Raw genomic sequence first — 25,248 nt, 5'->3', positions numbered from 1 at the left:
TTTTCTTTGCGCTAATTATTGTTGCTCAGTTGCTGTATCTTCTTCTTCATCATCATATTCATTTTAAGTAATTTACAAGTTGAATGTATTCTATTTTTGTCTCTGCGAGAAGAGCTCAAAAATAAATAACATGACTTATGTTTTGCATTACTCTTTGTTTATACTCATTTTTTTTTTTTTTTTTTTGCTTGTTTTGTTTTTGAGTGTGTGTGTGTTTATTTTTTTTTTTTTTAACTTAAATTTATGGCTCTCAGTTAACTGTACAAAAACAGACAAATTCTAACGGCCAAAGCATCAGTAATAGCAGCAACAGCAGCAGCAGCAGCAGCGACAGTTGCCAACATAGTCGGACAGCCAACAGCAATGCACAGCAGCAACATCAGCAGCAGCAGCAGCAGCAGCAACAGCTGTCAATGTGTGGATGGTCGAAGATCCTCGCTTAGCGGCCGCTTGGAAGCTCGTTTGTAGTTGTTGTTGTTGTTGTTCTGGGTGGTTGTTGTTCATTGAGTCGTGTTGTCGTTGTTGTTGTCGGCGTCGTTGTCGTTGTCGTCATTGTTGTCGGTTTTGGCCGCTAATGCAATGTCCTTGCATTTGTTGTTGTTGTTGGGCTGTTGTTGTTGCTGCTGCGTAGCCATTGCCGTTGTTGCTGACGTTGTCGTTGTCGTTGTTGATGTTGCTGCAATTGCTCTCGTTAGAATTTGCTTCAATTCTCATTTTATGTATTTGCTCTCTTGTACTGATTTTCTCTTCTTTCGTTTTAAGGTTTCTTTTTGTTGTTGTATTAATTCACTTGACTAATTTACAATGTGTGTGTGTTCTTGTTCTTGTTCATAATTACGTACAACTTCTTCTGCGTTTTTGATTGGATTTGATTCATCAATATTTGTTTATATTATCGTTATTATGATCCTCAAATAATCAATTGAGATTATTTTGGACTTTTGCTGAAGTTTTGCAAAATGAATTAATTTTACTTAATTTCTTATGCATTTTCGCAACATTCTTATTTTTTTTTTCTTTTTGGTTATTATTATTGATTCATTTAATCCCAGGGCATTGTGAGCACCCGCTTCGTTTTTGCAAGAAGGTCGTTATCGTACTACGAACATGGGTGCACCACCGCATTGTAGCTCGCCAATATAGGACCATGTGCTCCCGCGAAGGGGGTACTCACAACGTCTGGTGTACTAGCTCCATCGGTGTGCGATGTTGAATCGGCATTACTTCTTCCTTCACCATTTGCTGAACCTAATTCTGGTGGTTTGGTGGTGTCCCGTTCGTCAATCACTAAATCTATTGGCATTTTACCCTTTAAACATGAGATATATCGATGACAGAAATTATCGCATAGTTCATGCACCTGCAACGAGAGACCCGCAAAAAGTGAGTGAGAGAGAGAAAGAGATTGTTGTGTGAGTGAAAAGGTGCGATGCCAAAACGAAAATTAACATAAATAAATATATTTATAAGGAAATTTTATGATATAGTAATAGATCATCAGGCATAGAATAGTGCAAATATATAGGTATATATAAATAAATATTTTTATAAGGATATGCATAAATATAATGGTTAATCTAATCAGACATCTGGCAATACGTTTTCATATTCCACAATCGGGACTTCAGTAGGCATTCAGTTAGTTTATGAACCATTCCATTCAACTTGAGCAACAGAGACAGCTGCAAACACTTAGCGCCATTGCATTCTTTCAGCCAACAGCAACAACAATATGGCTAAAACCTGCTTTTTCTCCCGCTGCAAATGGCATGCAAATTGCTTTTTATGCGTTATCCAAGGCCCGGACTCTCTGGACTCGGGCCACGCAAATGGTTGATGATGGCACTCAAAAATGGCGTAGAGAACGTCAGCAACAGCCACCGCTAAGCTTAGAAGGTGTACGCGCTTGCAGGCGATAAAAATGCGAGCCCAACCCGGCCACATAAATATGCATAGAGAGCTGGCTGGCTGCCTGACTCGCTGGCTGGCCAAAAGCATTCGAGCCAGAAAGGAAGTGCTGGCTGGTCAGCCAAGTTTAGCCGCAGGGCACACTTTTAAGCAAGCAGCACGTGCAACACACAGACCATTGGCTGGCGTCAGCAGCAACAGCAACAGCAGCAGCAGCAGCAGCAAACGGCCAACAAAATGCGTTTTTAAAGCCAGGCTCTTGTTGTTGTCTGTATCCAAAAACTGTGTGTAAGCTCGTGTGTGCGAGTGTGTTTGTGTGTGTGCGTGTGTGTGTATGTATGATAAAACAAATGCGATAAGGCCAAAGTGAGTGTGAGTCAGGCGGAGCGCATATGCAAATATGCAAAAAGGCTGCGCACCAAAGAGGAATGCAGCCGCCGACACGGCTAAAAAGAAATTAATTGCGCTGGGCTCGAGCAGACAGAGAAGCAGCAGCAACAGCAACAACAACAGCAACAACAGCAACAGCAACAACAACCAACAGGGTGCTCCATTTAAACGGGCAGGCATTTAATTTACGAAAAAGTGCGCGTTGCTTATGCAAATTGCTTGTTGCTGTGTTCTTGCAACGCTGCTGCTGCTGCTGTTGTTGTTGCTGCTGCTGCTGCGGCTCTCGTTTTGTGTTTTCTTCTTTAGGCATACGAAAGCTGTAACAGTTGCTGGCGGGCGGGCTGGCCGACTGGCTGGCTATTAACTTGTTGCCCATTGCCGAAACTTGCCAAACTTGTTTCCAGGCTGCTGCTGCTGCTGCTGTGGCCGTCATTGCCGATGCTGCTGCTGCTGCTGCTGCTGCTGCTGCTGCTGCTGGCTGTGTTCAATGTTATTGTCACCAAAAATATGACGATGATAAAAACTGGCAGCAGCAACTGGTTTATGACAGGACTCAAATTTGTCTTTACTGCTGCCTGATAACAGTAACAGCAGCAACAGCAACTGCAACATGTTGCTGCTGCTGCATATGTGTATAGCTGTCAAAATTGCCATAACAATGCACATAAAGTGCACAATTAGCACGCCAGCAACATGTTGCCAGCGCACAGCAGCAGCAGCAACAACAACAACAAGGCATAAATACTTACTAAATTGATATGTTTATGCGGCTTTATGCTCAGTTGCCAGTCTCTGGCTCGGCCCTTTGTGGCATGTTGTTGCTGTTGCTGTTGCTGCCGATGCTTGGCCGCTGATAATTTTTGATTAATTTGTCAGCGTTGTGTGTGACATTTAAACAGCTCATTGCGATATTTATGACTGGTGCTGCTGCTGCTGCTGTTGCTGCTGTGACTGGCTGCTGCTGTTGCACATTGGGTGGGCAACTCACTGCTGGGACCCACGACAGCAGCAACAGCAGCACAAGCAGCACCACCGGCAGCTGCTGTGTTGCCAGCCAGCGCACTGGGGGCGTTGCTTGTTGCAAGTATTGTAAATGTTACAGTCATTTGTACATCCTGTTAAGCAAAACTTTTCACAGTCCCGTCCTCGCTACATTTTACAGCTTCCTCTATCAGAGATACGATCGCAATGCGTCCGGGCATATAGTTTTGTTTACCATTCCATTTCATTTACTGTCGCTCCCTCCCGTTCTCCCTCTCTCTCTCTCACAACTATTGCACTATGCCTGCATTCGCTTCGCTCTAATCTAATGTAAATCGCTCCAATCTGCGCAGTGGTAATTTTCGATTTCCGCTCATAGATAGCGCTAAATGTTCTATACGGAGATGACGACTAGACCAGCTCCGGCTGAGATTCACACGAAACCGACCAACTGACACAGCCTCCAGTCTCGATGCCAGTCGGCAGCCTCAGTCTCAGTCTCAGTCTCAGTTTCAGTCTCTGTCCCAGTCCCAGTCAAGCAACAAGTTTTATTTTTTTTCCCCTCTCTCCCTCATCCTCTCTCTCCCTCTCCCTCTATTTTATTTTTTGCATTTTGTTTAACAAGCGTGCGGCAAAAAATGTACAACACTGCTGACATTTAAATGAAATGTAATTAAAAAAGCAACAGCAACAACAACAACAGTGACAACAACAACAATAGCAACGATTGCCGACAAAACAGTACAGACTGAATCTAAGCGCTTGGCAAAAATAAATATTTTAATTCAGAAAAAAACAAAAACAAAAACAAAGCAAATAAATAAATAGATAGAAATGTTTTTTGAGTTTGAGTTATAAATGTAGCGAACTGTGAATGCTCTGCCAACATGAATTGATATCAACAATTCTGTTATTGGAAAGACGTTTAAGGAAAATGCCATGAAGCGGAATTACAAAGAGCTGAGAGCTTGCAGAGATCGGCGTCAAGCACAAGTGCAACGTTTACGAATGAGCATGACAAAGCAATGCCAAAATATTACAGTTGGGGTACAGAAATGTAACGTTGGCAAATTGTCTTCAAGGAGCTTGGAAAATTGCAAAAATGCTTACGAATGTGCTTGAAAGAGCAACGTAAAAACACAACTGATTCGCTGAAGAAATATGACACTTTATAAAATGTACGAATATCGCTGTTAGGCATTGTTTACGAATGTAATGTGTAATGTAAAGAGGAAAGTTACGATTACGCTTCAAAGTTGAGTGCGTAGGCCAAGGAGCTTAGCTCACGTTTAAGAATACGCTTCAAAATGGAATAGAAAAGCTCAAGACATCTCGTATACGTTTACGAATATGCTTGAAAGAGGAATGCCCATAACTTGCTACTGACGTAAAAGAAACGTTACGTTTACGATGACGCTTCAAAGAGGAATGCAAAATAACATTGATTTCATTATACACGATATCGTATGCCACTTTGGCCTTCTATTGTATTATTATATCATCTGTTAAATTCGAAATGCTCGTAGTGCTAATGCCAATAAATGTGGAGCCCACACATTTCATTTCATTTGATTTGATTTGCTCTTTTTGTTGCCCCATCAAATCTCAAGTCCAGCTTGCAGCTCAAGTCTCGCTTAGCCAAAAAAAAAAAAAAAAAAAAAAAATTCAAATAAAATACAGCTGTTGCTTGTCGTTTGGTGTTGTAGCACCAAACTGGCCAGGCCATCAAAACAAGGCCCCCAATTCGGCGTGTACGCTGGGGCATTGGTGGTGGTAGTCGCCGTGGAGCCCCCATGCCGGTGCCAGTACCGGTACAGCCGCCAAGCTGCGACTGCTTACCCCCTGCCGGGGTGTGTGCAACTGACCCAACGTGTGTTGTCTGTCCGCCCGTCTCTTCCGTCTGTTTGTGGCACTGTGTCCCACTGTCTGTTTGTCAATTGCAATGCGCCGTCGTTGTTGAGTGTTTTTTTTTTTTTTTTTTTTATGTGACTCTGTGTGACGAGAATTGTCCGTGCTGGATGGGAACTGAGGACTGGGCAAATGGGGCTGGCAAACCAGTTTTGACAGACACAAGTCTTGAAGCGTCTTTTTAACTGATTCTGTGTGTTGTTTTTAGCAGCAGCAACAAATATGCACAGATACAGATACGATACATACATACAATATATACATATATATAGATGTATATACATAAGCATATATAGACGCTTTTTTGCCAGTCAGCCCGCACATTTTATTTAAGTATTATATATATTTTTTTTTTTTTTTTTTTTTTTTTCTTATTTTATTTTTGTATGTTTTTATTTTTTTTTTTTGTGTTTTTATTTATTTTATACACCAAAATCGCCCGCTGCATTTTGTTGGCTGCATATAAATGAATTGTATTTTTGTTGTTTTCGTACAAGTTGCTACAGTTCTTTGTGCCGATTGTTGGCTGTTGGTTGGCTGTGTCGTGGTTCGTGTGTGTCGCAAGCTGTGTGAGTGACAAATGACAAAACAAAAACCTGTCGTGGGCTGTGCTCGCAGTGCTCTGTGCTCTGTGCACTGTGCAGTGTTGTCTCTTGTCTGTTGTCTCTTGTCTGTTGTCTGTGCTGTGTGTGATGATGATAAAGATCTCGTTCGGTTCACTACGCTCCTCTGTTTGTTATACAGGGTGCCGGTTGCAACAAATTGCAGCTGGCCGAATAACTGAATGACTGAATGGGACAGACTGATCCATCTCAGACTCTCTGACTGACTGACTGACTTGGCTTACTGCACTACTTTCAATAGAAAGCGCTGCAGTTGGTAATTAAGATTGGCCAACACTAATTGCACATTGATTGACTTTTCTTGTTCGTATTTGTCAATGTGTCATTAGCCATATGCCAGAGCGTTCCAATAACTGTAAATGACTGCCGTGAAGGCCTACAAAGGCATTTCTCAGCCCCAAATGCCTCAGCTTCGTATTCCTATAGCGTTTGCTGTGCGTTCTTATTGATGTTGCTTTCATTGTTGTTGTTGCTGTTGTTCTTCTCTTTTTTATGTTTTTTATATAATGTTTTGCATAATTTCTTACTTAAGAGTTAATTGAAAAACGAAAGAAGAGAAGAGAGAGAGAGAGAGAGAAAAAAAAAACAAAGTCTGATGACGAGCTTAGCTCAAAGCCCGGCTCAGCCCCAACTTCGGCTGGGCTTCAGTTTCGGTTCCCGACCCAACGCTCGACGCTCGACGCTCCACGGTTCGCTGCGCATTTGCCTAATTAATTTTCTTGGCACAGCAGCGCAGCAGCAGCAGCGGCAGCAGCAGCGGCAGCGGCAAGGGAGAGTGAGTGTGCAGGCATTAATTACGACCACGTTGAGGAACAACTTCCATTAAGACAGCCGACACACACGCACACACACGCACCCAGTCTAGTCAAGCGCTTGCATATTATTTGAAATTAAAACAAATTAGGCAACCTGTAATTTTTTCATTTAGACTATAAAGTGTCCAATAATAAAGTAGGTGTTGCTTGTTGCTGCATTCCCAAAAATTATTTATGTGCGGCTAGAGTGAGAGAGCGAGAGCGTGAGAGAGACCGGGTTGGGGTGCGGGGAATAAATCCACACCTCATGAATTAACAACAAAGCCGCACCGCCCATGAATGCATTGCATTGTGCGGCGCTTAATGCAAATATCGTACAATAGTCGCCGACACGGCCGAAATTTTTGTGATAAACACCTGTGCGACAAATATTTGTGCTGTCTGCTCGGCTCGTATCTTGCTCTGTAAACGCTATGTCACATCCTGTCTGTCCTGGCCGGCCGGCAGTGTTTAGCTGCACTTATCTCTATCTAAAGCAATGCAAGCGGCTTTCATGTTACAATTTTGATTGGCAATTAATGCAGTTTTGGCCACGGCCAGCTGCATGGAAAACGGTTGTTGCTGCTTTAATTTAGACATTTGCCAGCGAGATATGGCCGCCTGCTGAGCCCAGGTGCCTCTGTGTGTGCGTCTGTGTGTGTGTGTGTCTCCAAGCTCAATAAAATGTCAACACAAATGTTGGCAATTCGCGCAGCGCAGTCGTGTTTAACCAAGTCGCAATATACCCTATAAAAATCTATGATAGTTGCCTGAAATTGAAGGCTCAAATAGCTCATAATCTGCTGTTCAGATTAATAGCAGCTATAATCCCAGACTCCAGCTCAGTTGCAATCGTAAATGCATTGACTTCATATCCTCTATTTTATTGCAGGGTATCTGACTTGACTTTCTTTTTTTTTGCTTTGCAATTGATTTATGGGTTTTATGGGTGGTCGTTGGGGTCGGTGATAAATGTTGGCAGCCCGGCCAGCAGTTAATTGCATGACTGCTGAGCTGATGATCTGCAGCCAAGGAGTGAGCCATAAAAGTGCTTCAAGTTAACTGACCACGAGGCAAGTCAGCATTTGCCATAAGACTCGATGGCTACAATTTAATTACCAACTAATGCTTAAGCGCTATGAAAACGTATTGCTATTGCCTTTAATTAATGTCTTAAGAATATATATATATATGCGAGTTGATCAATGTTTACTTACTTTTTCTAACTCTAAAAGGTGAAACCGAAGCACTTGTATTGCCTGCACCATCTGCAAAGAGAGCGTAAGAAAGAGAGAGAGAGAGAAGAGAGCAAGGATGAGTTATGCATATCAAAAGGAGAGATCATAAAATGCAATGCCATAAAGTTGGCTCTCAAACAAATCGTTTGACGCCCCGGAACCACAAACACTCACACACACACACACACACATACACACTCGCATACACAGACAGAGCGCAAGAGCGCCAACTGTTAGGGTGACCAGATGCTAATTAAAACGTCAGTTTGACATTTGACATTTTTACGATGCTGCTAACTGGTGTGGCTGCCACTGTTGTCGATCATGTTGTTGTTGTTGTTGCTGCGCCAACAACAGCAGCTGCTGCTGCTGCTGCTGCTGCTGCTGCTGCTGCGGCCGGCAAAAAGTTTAAAGAATTTCATTTAATGCCAAGCTGCGGCCAACTGAACCGCATAGTAAAATAATAACATAGAGAAAACATGCTATAAACATTTTTATAGCACAGCCATACAGCCGCAGTGCTCGTGCTCCTGCTCTTGCTCTTGCTCGTGTGTGTGTATGTGGTATCCAAAGCGTATTTTTGTTTAAGTAAGTGTTACTAAATGCACTTTTAAATGTTCAAACATGAACTCTGCAGCAGCACCACCGAGTGGTGGCATGCCAAAATGATTTATGGCCAAAGTACGCAGGCGCACACGGCCATGGCCAGAGCTGGAGCCAGAGACAGAGCCGATCACAGTTGTCCAACACAGACGCGGCAGGTCCGGGTGCCCCCATTTGACTCTCTCAGTTCAGTCTGCTGTTCAGTTCAGCTGGCATTCAGTGAGTTTGTACTACAACTAATAAACTAATCTGCAAGTGCATAAAATTAGGGCCACCGCCAGAGATTTCTCTTGCCTTGCTGCTGTTGCCGGCGACTAATACGCCATAAAACCAGCGACATTAAACGCCGCAACAGCAGCAGCAACAGCAGCAGCATCTCTGTGAGTGACACATTTACGACTGGGCAGAGCGGCCTCTGTCTGTCGTGTGGTACGAAGGCAGCCGCAATTAAAATTAGTTTTGCCCCTTAATCTCTTTATATGCAACAGCAACGGCAGCAGCAACGGCAGCAACAACTGTTGACGCGATTTGCACAGCCCAATTGCATGGATCGTTTTGCACTTTTTGCACGCAGCATTTCCGTCTTGATTTACATGTTCTCCAAAAAATCTCTTGTGGAATGCGCTGGGAGACAGACGGACAGACAGCAGCTACATAAGTATCTGCTGACTCATGTGTTGCTAAGCGAAATCTTGCATCTATATAGCTATACACTCTCTTATATATATTCTCTTAATCTAGAGATTGGCATAATTCGAGGAGGACTTTATATACACTTGTTGCCCCAGCGCAATAACAAGATGAGTATGATCGTGATGATGATGATCGTGGTGATGTTGATGATGATCATGCCATGATCGCCGTCAAGGTTGTCTTGATGGCATTTGCCTTTGCCTTGGGGCTATGACTCGGACTGCCCAGATCTGAATGCATTTAACTAACCCACGAGCACGACGATGGCTTTATTGTTGCTGCTGTTGCTGTTTTTGTTGCTGTTGTTGTTGTTGTTGCCGTCGTCTTTTGCACACCCAAAGGCTGGCCATTTAGAGAGTGCAAAAATGTCATATGCATCATTAAATCGTTCTGCTTCATATTGTAGTCGCGTTGAGCATCGGTCGCTGTGTCGCTTGGTCGTCGCCTTTTGCTCCCCTCGCCCCCACCCCCTGTTCGTTGTTGGCCGTGCCCATCCTGCAGCAACATGCAAAATCAAAATGCGTGCGAGAGCAAAGTATGGCAACGCTGTCCAATAAAATGACTAAACAACTTGCTCCGCTCTGAGGCAGTGGCTGTCGACTTCGACTTGCAAGTGAGCAAACAAATGCTCATAAATTGCTTTGGCTGCAGCTAAATTTGCTGTGATTTATTCTAAATAAAAGAAAATTATTCAATTGTTGTCATTGTTTTGGGTCAAGGTGATCGCAGAGAGGCAGTCACACACACACACAAACACACACACACACACACATTGAGGCATGTTGCTGCAACATTGTTGCCGGGCAACGTTTTGTTTACTTACCAGTGAATCGACTTCGGGATCTGCGGTATAGTAGGGTTTCTGTGATCTTATCTGAAATGAGAGGCAGAGCGCAAGAGAGAAAGAGAGAGATGGCATGAGTATAAAAGAGAAACATTATGTATACTAGTTTCAAATCGTTGCAAATATGCATAAGAAGTGGCAGCTGTTGCTGCTGCTGTTGCTGTTGCTGTTGCTGCTGCTGCTGCTGCTGCTGCTGATTCTTGACGAACGCAGGCAGGTGGCAACTGCAGCAACTCCGTGACTAGGTCGCCAATGTTTTGCTGTTGTCCGTCTGGCGGTGTCGCCGTAGTTTTATGATGCCAGCTCACAGTCCAAGCGATAAGCGCTCACCAAGCTAAACACTACATATAAAACCAGGCAACAGCGACAACAACAACAACAACGGGAGATGGTTACCAAAACACAGCATGGGAAACGCAACATTTGCGTAAAATTTGCTTTTGCTGTTGTTGCTCATCAGACATCAGAGGTGACTCGCTGTGACCATAAAAGCGATTCTCGTTTTTATTTTGTTCGCATTTTGTTGTTGTTATTTTATTTTTATTGCAAAAGGCAACAGAAATAAACCCCACACTTAGATAAAAATCACAAAAGCAATATGTGGCTAGATAAAAAAAAATGGCCACACAGACCGCGACCGACCGACCAAAATGCGACAGAAGGTCAAATAAATGCTGCGAATTATTTGTTGATTTTATTATTGTTGCTGTTGTTGTTGCTCTGGCTGTTGCCATTAGTGAAGATCGCTGTTCGCTCTGCTGGCTCTCACGGAACTCTATGCCCCATCTGTGCGAGATCTGTGAGACCAGCTTGGGTCGTTCCTCAATAGATAGATAGCTCTATGTGTGGATAAAAGGCAAAAAGACATAACAAAACAGAGCTACACCCGCTGCGAAATTTCATAGCAACGCAACGATCTCAACTCGACTCGACCTTGTGCTCGCATACTCATTTGTGTCTTTTCTATTCTCTGGCCCTAGCCTTGGCCAGAGACCACCCAATGCAAATATGCTTGGAAGGCTGCACTACAGGCGGTCGCAGCAGCAGATATCTATTGATCGAGCCATTTGCAGTGATCTCTGCAGAGGTTTAGCTATGCAGGCGTCTATAAGTATTTCAAGTCTAACAATGCAGGTATATTAACAGTTAGTTCCATAATATATCGGCATTGCAGTGATCTCTGCAAAGTTTGAGTCTTCTTTAGGTATTTCAAGTCTTTTAATGCATAAATTAAATTGATCTCTCTATTTAAACAAATATATCGACAGTTAGCTGCATTATAGATCAAGCCAATTGCAGTAATCTCTGCAGAAACTGAGCTATTAGAGTCTGTTAATGTATAGATCAACAATCGCAGTGATCTTTCTAGAGGTAACCTATGAAGTATTCTAAAATACTTTTAGCCTCTTAATGCATAGATCGACAATTGCAATGATTTTTGCGAAGTTTGAGCTCTGAGGACGTCTATAAATATTTCAAGTCTATTAGAGCATAGATCGAGCATTGAAGTCAGCTCTCTAGAGGTTAAGCTATGATCTCTTCTATTAATGCAGATATATCGACAATTAGCTGTATAATAGATCAGGCCAATCTTCTATAAGCATTTAAAGCCTGTTAATGCATAGATCGACCATTGCATTGATCTCTTTAGAGTTTAGCCTATCAAGTCTTCTATGAATGCATATACATCGAAACTTCTCTGCCTAATAGATCGCTTAGCTATGATGACTTATAAGTACTACCGATTAAAATAGGCATTTCAGTCAATTAATGCACTTAATATAGAATCAAGTCTAATGATTCACACTTGCTGGCAAATCTCTCACTCCATATAGAAGCCACTTGGAGTATCGTAACGGCAATTAGAATCCACTGAGCCATAGATGACCAATAATTATATTGCGAGCGAGCAAACGGTTCGGTTCGGTAAGGAGTTGCAATTCCATGTTTCAAGTCGAACATCTGCAAATATGTGGGCATCGGGCCACAATGAAGCATGAGAAAAACGCCCCATTGTGCGGCAAACAGAGTAACAATTACAACTACAACAACAGCAGTAACAACAACAACAATAGGAACTGATACAAGGCACAGCCATTGAGCATAGGCTGAAGTTGCGTGTGGAGAGTTCTGTGCCAAAGCTGTTACCCGTTGGCTTTAATGTTGCATTTTCAAATGCTGGTTGGTCGCTGGCGTTGCACACACACACACACACACACACGCACAGAGGCACACACATACAGTTAAAGTTGTCAAACTGGTTTGCATGATAACTCTCCGTTTGGATGGCTGACTGGCGACCAGGTCGCGCTTTTGCTTTAGCTGATATGAAAAGCACGAGGGTCGCGGTTTCTTTATGCAGACCCAGAGCGAGAGGGAGATGGAGATGCAGAGAGAGATAGAGAGAGAGAGAGAGAGGGAGATGGAGAGTGGGAGAGCAAGACATCGGGGAACTGGGCATATGGCACACACGCACTTTTCATTCTCCAAATCAAAATGGCTGCCCTCGCTCGCTCCTCCAAGAGACACACTCTCTCTCTCTCTCCATCTCTCTCTGTTACTGAGAGCACTCTCAGCGGTAATTACAGGCCGAGAGCCACTGATAAGCGGCTAGCCCAATGGCCCAACGAAATGCCGTTGTCTGCGATGCGGTTTTTAAAAATGTATAAATCATTGCCAACAAGCGAATACACAGCATGAGACAAGTCTATAAATAAGTCGGGACATGCCGGAACGTCGAGTCAGCAGCGGGCGTGAAAATAACATCAACATCATGAAATGAAAATCAAAATGAAAATGAAAATGAAAATGAGAAAGCATAAGGAAAATTCTATATGAAAATTCTATATGAACATTTTGTCAACACAGCCGCGTGGGCGTCTGCAGCTGACAATTTCATATTTATAGCCAGGCGCAAGAGAAGCACATTTTCAATTTCCAAGTAGTGTCCAATGCGGAAGCCCCCACAAAAGCCCCAAGCACACACACACACACACACACAGACATGCACACGCACTTTAAAAATAAAATAGAAAATTGAAAATTGCGTGTCATATTCGCCCCTGGACTGTCGCAGGTTCTTTCTTTGGCTTCTAATCAGTTTCACATGGGCCGCTCATAAATTTCGCAAGCAGCACGGCGACTAAATAAAATCACTACTGTTTAGATACTGCTCTTGAAGCGCTTTTATGATGGGCCCCCCCAATAAATGCAATTATACAACCAGCAACGACTACTGACAGCCCCTGGCCACCAACGCGGGTTCGGTCTGGGGTTTTCGAATTCGATTTCGGGTTCTGTGTTCTATGTTCTGTGTTCTTCCGGTGACGTTGCCATACATTGTCTCGCCAAAAGATACCACACAGTTGCAAGATCGGCGCTGCTGACGTTTCGTTTGCTGGCCATAAATTGTATGGCATTTTCAAATCAAATTCGTTTATTTCATCAACCTGGCCACGTGCTATCAGCCACAATCGGGCCATAAAACGCCCAAGTAAAACCCAAAATACATATACACATATGCATATGTATGTGTATGTGTATGTGTATATACTTAGAATTATGATTCAATCACAACTGCTTTTAATTTCTCACATGATAAATTTATAGAAATTTGAGCCACTAAAAACCGAAATAAAAATCGAAACGCAATCCACCAAAGAGCTCAAGTCTATAAAACCGCCGCACAAAATGCCGTAGTGTGTGTGCTGTGCGGAGCGGAGAGCGTTTGTTTTTCTTTTTGCTACGTTTTTATTATGCCAATAGCTAGGAGCAGCTCGTCCAAGTCCGCCCGCGTTTATAGCCCGGGCATTGTGTTGGCCATAAACCTGTGCGCGCTGCAGAGAGGACGAGGTGCAAGTGTATAGAGTGTGTGTAGGGTTGTGTAGTGCAGTGTAGTGTAGTGTGTGTGTGTGTGTGTGTGTGTGTATTGGTGTAGTGAAGTCTTGAGCACTTGAGTAATGGCCATAAAGCGCGCCCAGCAAACGGCCATAAAGCAATTCATGCACCCTGCCATGTCGACTTTTGGAATCAGCGCGCACAGTAGCCAAACAGCCAAACAGCCAAACGGCCGGACAACGGGCGATCGCCAGCGCAAAGCCCCCGTCAAACCCCAAAGCACTTGAGAAACTGCAGTGATAACAACAATCGCAGTCGCAGAGGCAGAGGCACAGGCAGACGCAGACGCAACGTCAGCGCCGCCAAAGGTAGCTCATGAACTGAAAATGAAACTGAAACTGAAACTGTAGCCGTAACTGCAAATGGAACTAGTTCATTGTGCACGTTTCTCTTATTAGTTTATCTAAGCTAATGGCTTTTCTCGCGCCCTCTCCATCTCACTCTCCCTCTCTCTCTCTCCACACTCTCTGTCTCTGTGGCGCCTAAATTGCTGCACGTCGCTACACTAATTTTCATTATTACTTTTGTCTTTCGATGCGTGCCACGGCGCCGGACTCCGACTCTAGCCCTCTGCGCCGCTCAACCGCATGCGGGCTCTGCCTCTGCCTCTATCATAAACAAACGCAAGGCAAACGAATTAGCCCAGCAGCAGCTATAACAACAAACATACGCAACATTTGCCGAGAGAAGCTGTCGAAATGTTATCGAGTTTTTTATCTCTCTAGAACACAAAATTAAATACCAAAAGAAAAAAGTAGATTTAGCTTCTCAACAGGTAACAATTTCAAATGCCCTTGCTGTGTGCGTGTGTGTGTGTGTGTGTGACTATGTAATTTAAAAGAAATTGAAAATTGTATAGAACTGGTTTTTTGACTAGCCATAAATAATTACCAATTACTAATTACTAATTATTATTAATAATCAAACTGCAAGCCGACTGATGAAGTTCTCTCTCAGAGATTCAATCGTTCCGCGCGAGCCCGGTCGAATCAGTTGGCTGTCTGGTCGTGCCTTGGCATGAGGCCATAACATCTGTTTCCAAAATCATTCACTTGAAAATTGCAGTTACCTCAACCCGGTAACCAAAGACTCAAGAAAGCCTATCAAATTTCTCACACCTACAACAGTTGTTGCAAGCAACAGCAACAACAACAACAACAACAGCAGCAGCAGCTAGCCACAGTTAAGTACCTAAAAGCTTGCACAATGCCGCAATGCCTTTAACCCTCCACGCCCCCCTTTCAACTTATTCCCAGCTCCAGTTCGAGCTGCAGTTCACCCACACATACACAAAAAAAAACTTTGTTGAACAATAATTTTGTTGTAATGCAATACCGAAAACAAAAAAACGAAAAAAGAAATGATATTTGCTTAGCTGATGACGTTACGTGTGTTGGCATTGCTGCTGATGTTGATAATCGCGTTAATGATAATGACGATTATAATGATAATGCTGTTGTAGTGCTTGTTTAATGTCGCCTGATTACCTTTAACCGTCCATTAACCGAGCCAGAAAACCAAACCCAACCAAACCAAACCGAACCGAAAACCAAAACAAAACACAAACACAAACACAAACATAAACATAAACATCAAGCAAAGCCAAACCGAACCCACAGCGAGAAATGTGTAACGCGCTCGATCTGGCAGTGCCATCGTTTTTATCTTTATAATGGGCACACAATATCAGTAGTAAAAAACAACAACAACAACAACAGCAACAACAGCAAGACTAGAGAGAAAAAACTACGACAATTGAGGTGACAATTCGAGTGCGAGTGCCAGAGTAAAAGCTACATGCGCACAGTTCCATAATGGGACAGTTCCACATGCGGCGCGTCTCGACTGATTTACTTTTTATGATACCCTCTGTGTGTGTGTGTGTGTGTGTGTGTGTATCTGTATCTATAAGTGTGTCTATGGCCATCTTTTACGACCCAAGACAAACGAAGCACTGAGGTAGCTGCCACTCCCGGCTCGGATACCTTTTAACAATCTGGCATAGAAGCGCGTAAACATTAGCAACATTCTGAATGTCAATATTTGCATTGGAATGTTACAGCAGCAGCAGCAGCAACAACAGCAACAACAGCAGCAGCAGCAACAACAGCAGCAGCAGCACCAACAATTTGTGTGCTGCTTTCGTTGACTACTTGTGGCGCATATCAATGGTACCTGTGCCCCATGGATCGCTCTCATCATGCCAGAGGCGTCTGGGCCGCGGCCTGGACAAACATCCGGCGTTCGTTGACTGATAACAGCATGAAAATGCAAAGTAAATATGCTATAGATGCGTTTGACAGAGACAATCCAAAATGAGTACACTCAGAGATGTATAGACGAGCAGATACCCATTACAATTGTTTGAAATATCATAGAAGATAAAAGTTCTCAGTCAACAAATTCATTGTTGTCTTAGTGTATTAACTGATCAACTTTTCAGAAGCTTACAGGGTATAAAAGTTCCTAATCATTGGAGTAGGCTGGTATACCCCATTTATTTGAAGCTAGTAAAGTATCAGTGTCATAGCAAATGTTCTAAGATTATATAAGTATAACTTAAGTATACAAGTTCCCAATCATTGAAAACTTTAAGTTGAGTCTGAGTCGATTACATACCTAATAAGCAACTTACAGGGTATTCAAATATGAAAATGAGATAAAAATATAATAGAAAACTGAATAGAGAAGTTCCTAATCATTCTTAACTTAATCTATCAATTCTGTATCGCATGCATGCCCTACCTATTGGCAAATTACAGGGTATCCGCTGCCATCGATTGTCAACACTCATTGCCCAATTTGTCGACGCTTTCTTCCTTCACCTTTTAATTGAAAGCGTTTAGCACACGTCGCGTTCGCGAGAACGGGACATAAATCATGGCGGCTCATAAGTAACGGCACATAAATAAAGTCGCAGCGAAAGACTTTGGATCAGAACGAAATACTTGAGATGCTTACACAACTAAATGATAATGGCCACCTGACTAATAAAATGCTCCGACACACGAAGTAGTCAACTAAATATATACATAGATCAATGCGTGAATCTATCTAAGAGTATATATATATAAACTGTACATATATAAGATATGTATACATCTATTTCCATGTACATAAATAACTCGTTCTCTTTTGCTGCTTCTGCTGCTGCTGTCCGTCTGCATTCCATCGCCAGCTAATAGGGCCAATCTAATGGGTTATGGCCTGTATTTGATGAACGTATTAGGACCCAAGTAATGCGGCACACACACAGCGATAATTTATCTACGAAATGCAGCATGCACCATTTCATATCGTGCATATATAGAGCTGTTAGGAAGGGTCAAACTACTGTACAAATATTGAAAGTCATCAGCTAAGCAGACGATTCGTCTAACGACCCCGGCCAAATGCGCGCTCAATCTAAACACACACACACACACGCAGACACACTCGCACACTCACACACACGCAGACACAGAGCAAACTAAATAATAACATTTAAAAGGCGCCAAGTGGTTTCATAAACAAATATTTGAATAGAACGAAGAAAAATTCGAAATTCTAGCAATTGGAAAAGCGAAAAACCCGAAATAGCTGAAAAGCTGCCACAGACGCAAATGGAAAAGAATTCAAATGTAATCAAAAGCAAAGCGGGAAGCGTTTGCAGCTGTAAAGCGACGTAAGTCAAACTAAATATACGCTGACCGGGTGGGTGGTGCGATCTGAATAGTTTCCCTGTGGTGGCTCAGCGGTGCCATTTGCCATTTGCCATTTGGCAACAGTTGCGGCTGCGCAATTCGCATTTCAAACGGGACAACAGCGCTGCTCTTTTCGCAGTATTCTTTTTTCTCTCTCTCTTTTTTTTTTTTTTTTTTTTTTTTTGGCTAACAAGTTGGGCCTGATTGTGTGTAGTTGCGCCTTTGTTCGCCAAGAAATTCAAAACCGAGAACCCGCTGGCTCTAAGGGTTGTGCGAGCAAATAAAAGAACAATGCTTTAATAATATAACTGCGCATAGCTCAAAGCCAGAGCGGGAGGTATCGATGGTGCGCTCTCACTTGCTCGCACAGCTGCTGAGATTAAAAAGGTACCAATACCGAATTCCAAATAAAAAGGCAAAGGTTTCTGTATTTTTTATCATTAAAAGAAAAACAACAGCAACAACAACCACAACAACGAGGAGCGAGAGCCTGGCCAACTCCGACTCCGACTGCGACTTCGCTGCGGAGTGCGGCCAAAAGGGAGGAATATTGCACAAAGGAGATTAAGTTCCTTTCAGCAAACGAGACACACGCAAATGCGTAGAGATGCAGGCACAGTTCCAAGTGAGCATTCCAAGCTGCCTGCTGGCTGGCTGGCGGGCTGGTTGGCTAGCTAGGCTCTGGCTGCCTTCTTGCCAGCCAGCCCTTCGTCCCGCCGTCCCGCTGTCCATCCGTCCATCCGTCCTGCCTGCCTTGCCTGCCTGCCTTGCCTGCTCGCTCTCTGACAATACACAACTGCGCAAGCGTAACCTTTCATACCTGATTATGGGCTCACTATAGAAATCTGTGTCTTTCTTCTCGTTTCGTTTCGTTTCATTCGAAATCAGAAAATGCAATTTACGAAAACAAAAAACACAACAACAACAACAACAAAATACAGAATGTTGGGAAATGCGAGTCTCCGGGTACGGGGCACACATTAAATTGCTTTTGTACAAACGTTGGCCCAGCCATAGGCCAAGCCATTGATTGGTATTAACGCTTAACCTGTTCGGGCTTCTCTGCGTATTTCTTCTTCTTTGCGAGCTACCTGCTGCCTCGGCTGCGGCTAATCCAGAACGACAGAACGAACCATAGCCCAAAGGCGTTTCCTATAACTACTCTCTCCCCTCTCTATCTCTATCTATTCCTCTATCTCTCTCTCTCTCTCTCTGTCTCTTTCGAGTTCCAGTGTAGAAAGTTACTCAGTTCGGGCCGTGTCAATGTTGTGACAGATGTAGCTACAGTCTTTGCCATAGCTATAATGTCAAGGACAGTCGCAAGGCAGGCAACAAGCAACAAGAGACAACAACATCATGTTGCTCATATGGAAAACAGCAACAGCTACAGTCCAACTCGAATTCAAAATATCATCAACATCAGCGGCAGCATCATCATCAGTTTACCCGCACTTCATTAATCATCATGCCAAAACAGACAGCCCCCAACACAGTGAGGCAACAACTTAGAAACAGACGCAGGCTGTTGCTGCTGTTGCTGCACGCATGGCTGCAATCTGCAATAACAGCAACAGCAACAGCAACAACAACAACTGCTCGAGGATCAGACAATGGAGTTGCGTTGTCAACGCCAAAATATCAACTCGTCGCATGTAGAAACTATTAGCCAAAACGCCAAAAAAAAACAACAACAAGAAAACTGTCAGGCGGGCAGGCGAGCGACGACTGATTTTCATTAAAAATTACTTAAAATGAAATCATAAAAATTATTTGGGCAATCAGCATGGGGTTTGTCTTTGTCTTACAAAAACAAAAGCGGGCGCAGAGGCAAATTGGAGACAAAGCCTGTGCAGCAGCACATTAAGCAAATCAACAACAATAACAACACACAGGCCGGCAGACAGAGAGAGAGGGCGAGACGAAGAGTAGGAGGGACATGTGCGATGCGTTGCTTTGGGAGCAACAACATCTTCAGCTTTTGTTGCTTATTTATAAAGTACACACAACTGTATATATTTATATACATATACATATATATATATTTATATATATATAATGCTTCTTTTTTTTTTCTTCAGCTGCTTTTAAAGAGAAATTATAAAGCGTTTCCTTAGCTGCATCATTAGCAGCGCCAACACCAAAAGTCGCCTAACTAAGTATATGCCAAACGATGCGCCGAGTGCGCCGACTTTTCAGATTGTTGAGATCTCGATCTGTTGCTCTCGTTCACGCTGTCGATCTGTGGCGTTGGCGTTGGCGCATTTTACGCAGTTGCTTACTCAAAATGAAGTGACACACACATATATACATATATATATATATATATCTGATGTGCCTGTATAGTAGATGCAAACTATCTATATAAAATGCATCGACAGTGGGGCAGCAGATAAAAAAAAAAAAAAATCATCGCCACATATTTTTAGCGCCCATGTTGGCAGCACTCGACAGTGAGTCGACTGGGTGAGCGCTCTGCTGCTCTGCTGCTGCTCGTTTGTTAAAATTCGATGGGCGAATGACATTTTTGAGTTATTTTTGTCAGCCGAAGACGGCAACGGAGACAACAACGACCCCGCAGCAGCGGCAGCAGCAGCAGCAGCAGCATCAATTTAGTGGCCAACTAAGAAAAGACCGAAATGAATTCAAATCGAATCAAATGAAATGCAAGCGACAACTAAGTTGTTGATGCTGTCTATATCTGTAGCATCCTACATACACACATATATGTATATATTGGTGTGCGTGTCTGCTTGTGCCTCATTCACTAGGCAAAAGTGTGAAGTAATGTCTGACAACCATTAGAAATTATGAATTATGAAGTTGAGAGATAAATCCAATTAAAATTTAATAATAAGAACCTGTGCCCCAGCCTCTCGCGCCATGAGAAATTTGTTAACTTCATTTTGGCATTTCATTGTCAATTTGACAAAAGTTCATCAAAATCTCGCCCAGCCGAAGGACCAAAAATGTATCTTGATAAATGTGCATGTTGTTGTTGTTGGTTTTATTACCCATGGCAGGCCTGTCAAAATTCCAAATGGGCCATAAATAAAAACATCATTTTTTTTTGTTGTGTTTGCGTTGTGTTTGTTGCTGTGTTGCGAATCAAACTCAACTGGCTAAGAGCAACAGCAACAAAAGTGAGTCTCCTCTTATATTTTATTTCTCATTTCATTTTTATTTTAAAGTGTTTTCCTTTGCCTTTTTTGTTTTTTGTTTTTTGACGCGCCAAAAATGTTGCATCGCAACATGAAAATCTCTCTGGATGGAGCCATAAGTTTTGCTCGCCCTCTGAGTGAGCGTCGTTAATGTGATCTCGTTTATATAAATAGAAGGCAGCAAGACAGACATCGAGAGAGAGAGAGAGAGAGATAGAGCGGGAGGAAGTGAACGAAAGAGAGGGACAGAGAATGCGCCAGGATGTGCTTACAGCTTGCAACATTATAATTTGTGTGTTAAAACATCGTAAATTATTGAAATGTCAGCGTGGCAAAGAATTACTATAAGCTCGCTCGCTCGCTTTATTTCTCTTCATTTTTTTGGGAACTGTCAATTGTGGCAGGAGGCACATATTTGCAACATGTGGCAGGCCAGAGTCACTTGCAATTAGCTGCAGCCACTTGAGAAGGAGAGAGAGAGAGAAAAGCCGAAATCCGATCATTTAACGGCTTGCTTCGTTAGACTCGTGTGCCGCGAGCTGCTGGCTGTGCCGCATGTGGCACATGTGGCAAAGCTCCAATTACCCCCAAACGGAGCACCATGACAGAGAGGGCAATAGCAGCCTGTTGGCCTGTTGCCTGCCGACTCTTCTTCTTCTTCTTCTTCTTCGGTACCTTTGCTTACCTGTTTACTGAACATTGCAATATCCTCGTTAAACGATTCCGACGAACAAACATCGCCACCTTGCACGCCAGGCTCTCTCGGCGTACATGTGGCCAGTTCGCATTTCTCGAATATGAGCGCTAAGAGCGGGAATAGCGGATGTCTGCAAAATGAAAGAGAAAGATATTATTATCAACACTTATTTATATTTAATAATATTATTTTAATTTTATAAATTTTTCTAGCAATTTTATTTGTTTTTAATTTTTAATATTTTTCTAGCAATATTATGATTTTAAATATTTTATTATTATTATTTTTATTTATTGTTATTTTTATTTTTATTATTATAATTTAATTTTAATTATTTTCAAATTTTTATTTTATAATTTCTCTTTATTATAATTTAGATTATTTTATTTTATTTTATTTTTTATTATTTTTCTTTTACATATTTTCATTTTCATTAATCTCTTAATTTATATAATTTTATTATCTTTTTTAATAATATCAGCATTAAATCCACATTCCATTCCATTTAAATTTGGTATTTCAGCAGATTAATACACCGAAAAGAGTTAGATTAAGATTTGTGCCGATTTAAGTGAAGGTCGATGCCAAAGCCATATCTATATGTATGTACTATATATATTCATGAGTTAGAAACATTATTTCCCAGTGGATTGCCAGCTGCTTTTAACTATTTCCTGCCATGCAAATGAACAGCAGCTGTTTCGTTTCAGCCTAAGGAGAAAACGGAGAAAAAAAAAAAAAAAAAAAAACAGAAAATACGTCCACATCTACATCTACATATAATCCCTCCAATTGTGACCTGGCCCTACATTTTGACGGATTAGTTCAGCAACTATGCATGATTTGACCATTTTTTGTTTTCTATTTTCGGCTGGTTACCCTCTCTCTTTCTCTCTCTCTCTCCCACACTCTCCTCTTTTGTTTTTTATTATTGTTAACTGCTCTTCACGCTCCAAGCACAAATTGCACCTGAACAAAATTAGGCAGCGAGCGAGTGAGCCAGCCGAACGAACCCTCTCGGCAAACGGCGGGGCTGTTCCTTGGCCCAGCCCAGGCACTCTTCATTTGGTCATTAGATGGCACAACTGACCATTGGCCATTGGCGAGGCGAGGGTGTAGCCGTGCGCTTAACAACTATTAATAAGCGGACCATGGCCCGAAACCCCTGAACTCTGCAGCAACAACTGCTAATGCCAAGGCCCTTGCGCTTTTTACAGTCGAGTGCGCAGAGCACCAGCAGCAGCGGCAGAGTTTCCATTCCCATTTCCCATTCCAACTTTCAATTCCATTTCCATGCCCTTTGCCGCTGGCCAGGATCGAGCCAAGCTACAACAGAAAAAAGTGTGCACTCATTTGCCATGACTTGGCATTTGTGACAGGCAGCTGAAGTTGTTGCTGTTGTTGTTGGTGTTGCTGCTGTTGTTGCAGCACTCCACTCGAGAAGGTGTTAAGAGAGTTCTGCGCATGTTCATTTTTATTGTAGCGGCTGCTTTTTTCATTGCGTCCATTTCTTATTGTTGTTATTATTATTTTTGTGTCTGGCTGCCGCTTTCAAGGTGTCAATTGAACAAATAAGAAGCGCATTTTCGAGTTTTTATTTACAGTGCCGGTGCCAGTGGCTGTTGCAGGTGGCACAGCCAAAGTCCCAGCCAAAAAGTGTGCTAATGAAGTCATGCGCCATGTTTGCTCACCCACTTGAGAGTCCGATAGTAGAGGATGAGCATGGAGGCTCATCAAACAGTCAGCGGCAGCAACAGCTGATTGATGGCAGCTCAAAGTTAACTCATTCATAAAATTGCCGAAGAAGAAAAAAAAAAACCAGAAAGAAAAAGCAAAAAAATTGAAGCAAATATTTGCTTATTAAAATGCGAATACAAAAACGAGCCAGAGCCAAAGACAAACAAGGCTCAAGCAGCTGTCCCCGGGTCCGGCCATCGTCAGTTGCAGCACATGAAAATTGCCAGTTGGCAGGACGCACGCAACTGCAGAAATGCGAATGACACGGGCAGAGCGTGTCCTACGCTGCTCCTTGATCAAGTTAGAAAAAGCCGAAACCGCATTTTGGCAACTTAACACCGAACAGAAGGCACAGCAACAACAACAGCAACAACAATAACAACAATAACAACCTGCTGCTCATTTGGCATGGACTCCCTAATGCCTAAGCACGTTCGTTGTGCCGTGTCCGTCACTAAACACGAGCCACACCCCCCGATCTGCAGCCACAACCGCACTCGCAGCTCACAAATTAAAAAAGAAATTCTCTTGCCAAAAGGAAACCCATAATTTTGTATTTTGTGCAAAACACAGAAGGTCACGCCCAGCCAAGAGAAAAACATTTTGTATTTTTTTTTTCTTCCTTCTTTGTTGCTCGTTTTCAAATTTTGTTTGCTTTGCAGCAGGATCGTGGGCATTGAGTCGCGTGTGTGTTAAATTATGTTACTCCCTCGCCTCGAATATATATTCTGCTCTGCGCCTTTGCTTCGCCAGAGGTGCGAACAGGCGGCAACAGGTGGCGGCTCGGCCCAGGGTTCGATCTCTGCCAATTGGTATTCAATATGTGAGGCGATCACTGATCAAAAGACCCAAAAATTGATGAGGATCTTGGCTGGAGGCCAGGCGGAACTTGACTAAATTAAATGAATCAATTGGCCAAAAGCTGCATTTGTCATTTATTCAAGATGATCCAGGTCGAATGAAGATCTAAATGATAATGAAAATTGCAAATGATCGATCTAACTGAAGATCACTCTATATGAGCTGGGTTTTCAGGTACTCAACCTTAAGCTGATCATGTTATCATGATTCTATGCCATGTATATAATAGATCAACATAAATGCCTCTATAAATGCCTGAGAATGATATGGATCTATGTATATGAGCTGCTCTTTGACGTACTAAATCTCAAAGCTGATATGGTTGGTGGTCTGATTTGATAGTCTAGGTCTATATATAGATCGAAGCCTATCAAGTATTTCACGTGATCATGTTTTCAACTCCAAATCGCTAATCACTTTGCACTCTTCGAGCGAGTCTAATCCAATTTATGAATGAGCAAACACTTTATGATCTGCGCTTATCGCTGAATTGGTTCATTCACAGCGCACAGCGTCAATTGATTTGAGCAATCGAAAGGGTTTTGGTAAGACGACATTTTATTTTGGGGTATTACTTACTCATAAATCGCATCCTTATCACGTTTGTGTACCTCGGGTATTGCGCCCATTAGGTGATTAGCAACCGGTGATACATGACTAGGTGTACCATGCGCTCCGGCCCCCGAATGGTAGCCGTGCATCCCAACTGTGGCCGCTGCCGCGGCGTGCGTCATGTGCGGTGAGTGGTGCGAGGGGAGGCCTTGCAGTCCCGGCGGCCGATGGCCGACATGTGGATCGTACATCGCCGCGGCGGCGGCGCCAGAGTCCATGCCGTAGCCATGCAGGCCATCGTCATACTATGAGAGAGGGAGAGAAAGAAATAGAGAGAGAGAGACAGAATGAATATAATATACTTTCATATTATTGGCAATATTTTTGTATCTAATTCAAATCAGAAATCTTGCTCAGCGTCAGTGTATATATTTTAACCTGCCCATATATTATTTATATATCGGTAAATTTGTCTACCTACATTCATTTCAATATTATTTCCAAGCACGTCAACAAAAATTGAAGCTCCCAAAAAAATAACAAAACGGTTCGCATTGTGTTTGACCTTGTGATTACTTTGGCTACGGCACTATATGCATATATATACAGATATAGATATATATATAGATATCTCTATGTGTGTATATAGAGATATAAGTATATTTAGCTGATTGTTGCTGT

At 42.6% G+C, this 25,248-nt stretch overlaps 1 protein-coding gene across 4 annotated transcripts in view; it reads right to left on the bottom strand.

Moving 5' to 3' along the window:
* Positions 1 to 25,248, bottom strand: part of LOC6572471 (homeobox protein homothorax) — a 121,765-nt gene that overhangs the window by 86,512 nt on the left and 10,005 nt on the right. For all 4 annotated transcript variants that reach the window (XM_015166441.3, XM_001998542.4, XM_015166440.3 and 1 more), the window contains exons 2-6: positions 24,595 to 24,872; positions 21,406 to 21,547; positions 9,962 to 10,012; positions 7,822 to 7,872; positions 1,175 to 1,360 (exon numbers count right to left, since the gene is read on the bottom strand). In XM_015166441.3, the coding sequence (XP_015021927.1) occupies positions 1,175 to 1,360; positions 7,822 to 7,872; positions 9,962 to 10,012; positions 21,406 to 21,547; positions 24,595 to 24,872 (708 nt within the window). The remainder of the gene's footprint in view (positions 1 to 1,174; positions 1,361 to 7,821; positions 7,873 to 9,961; positions 10,013 to 21,405; positions 21,548 to 24,594; positions 24,873 to 25,248) is intronic.

This window comes from Drosophila mojavensis, unplaced genomic scaffold (assembly GCF_018153725.1).
Source record: "Drosophila mojavensis isolate 15081-1352.22 unplaced genomic scaffold, ASM1815372v1 contig_19, whole genome shotgun sequence".
Lineage (NCBI taxonomy): Eukaryota > Metazoa > Arthropoda > Insecta > Diptera > Drosophilidae > Drosophila > Drosophila mojavensis.
The sequence above is the reverse complement of the archived record's forward strand: the minus strand, read 5'-3'. Positions and strand labels throughout refer to the sequence as shown.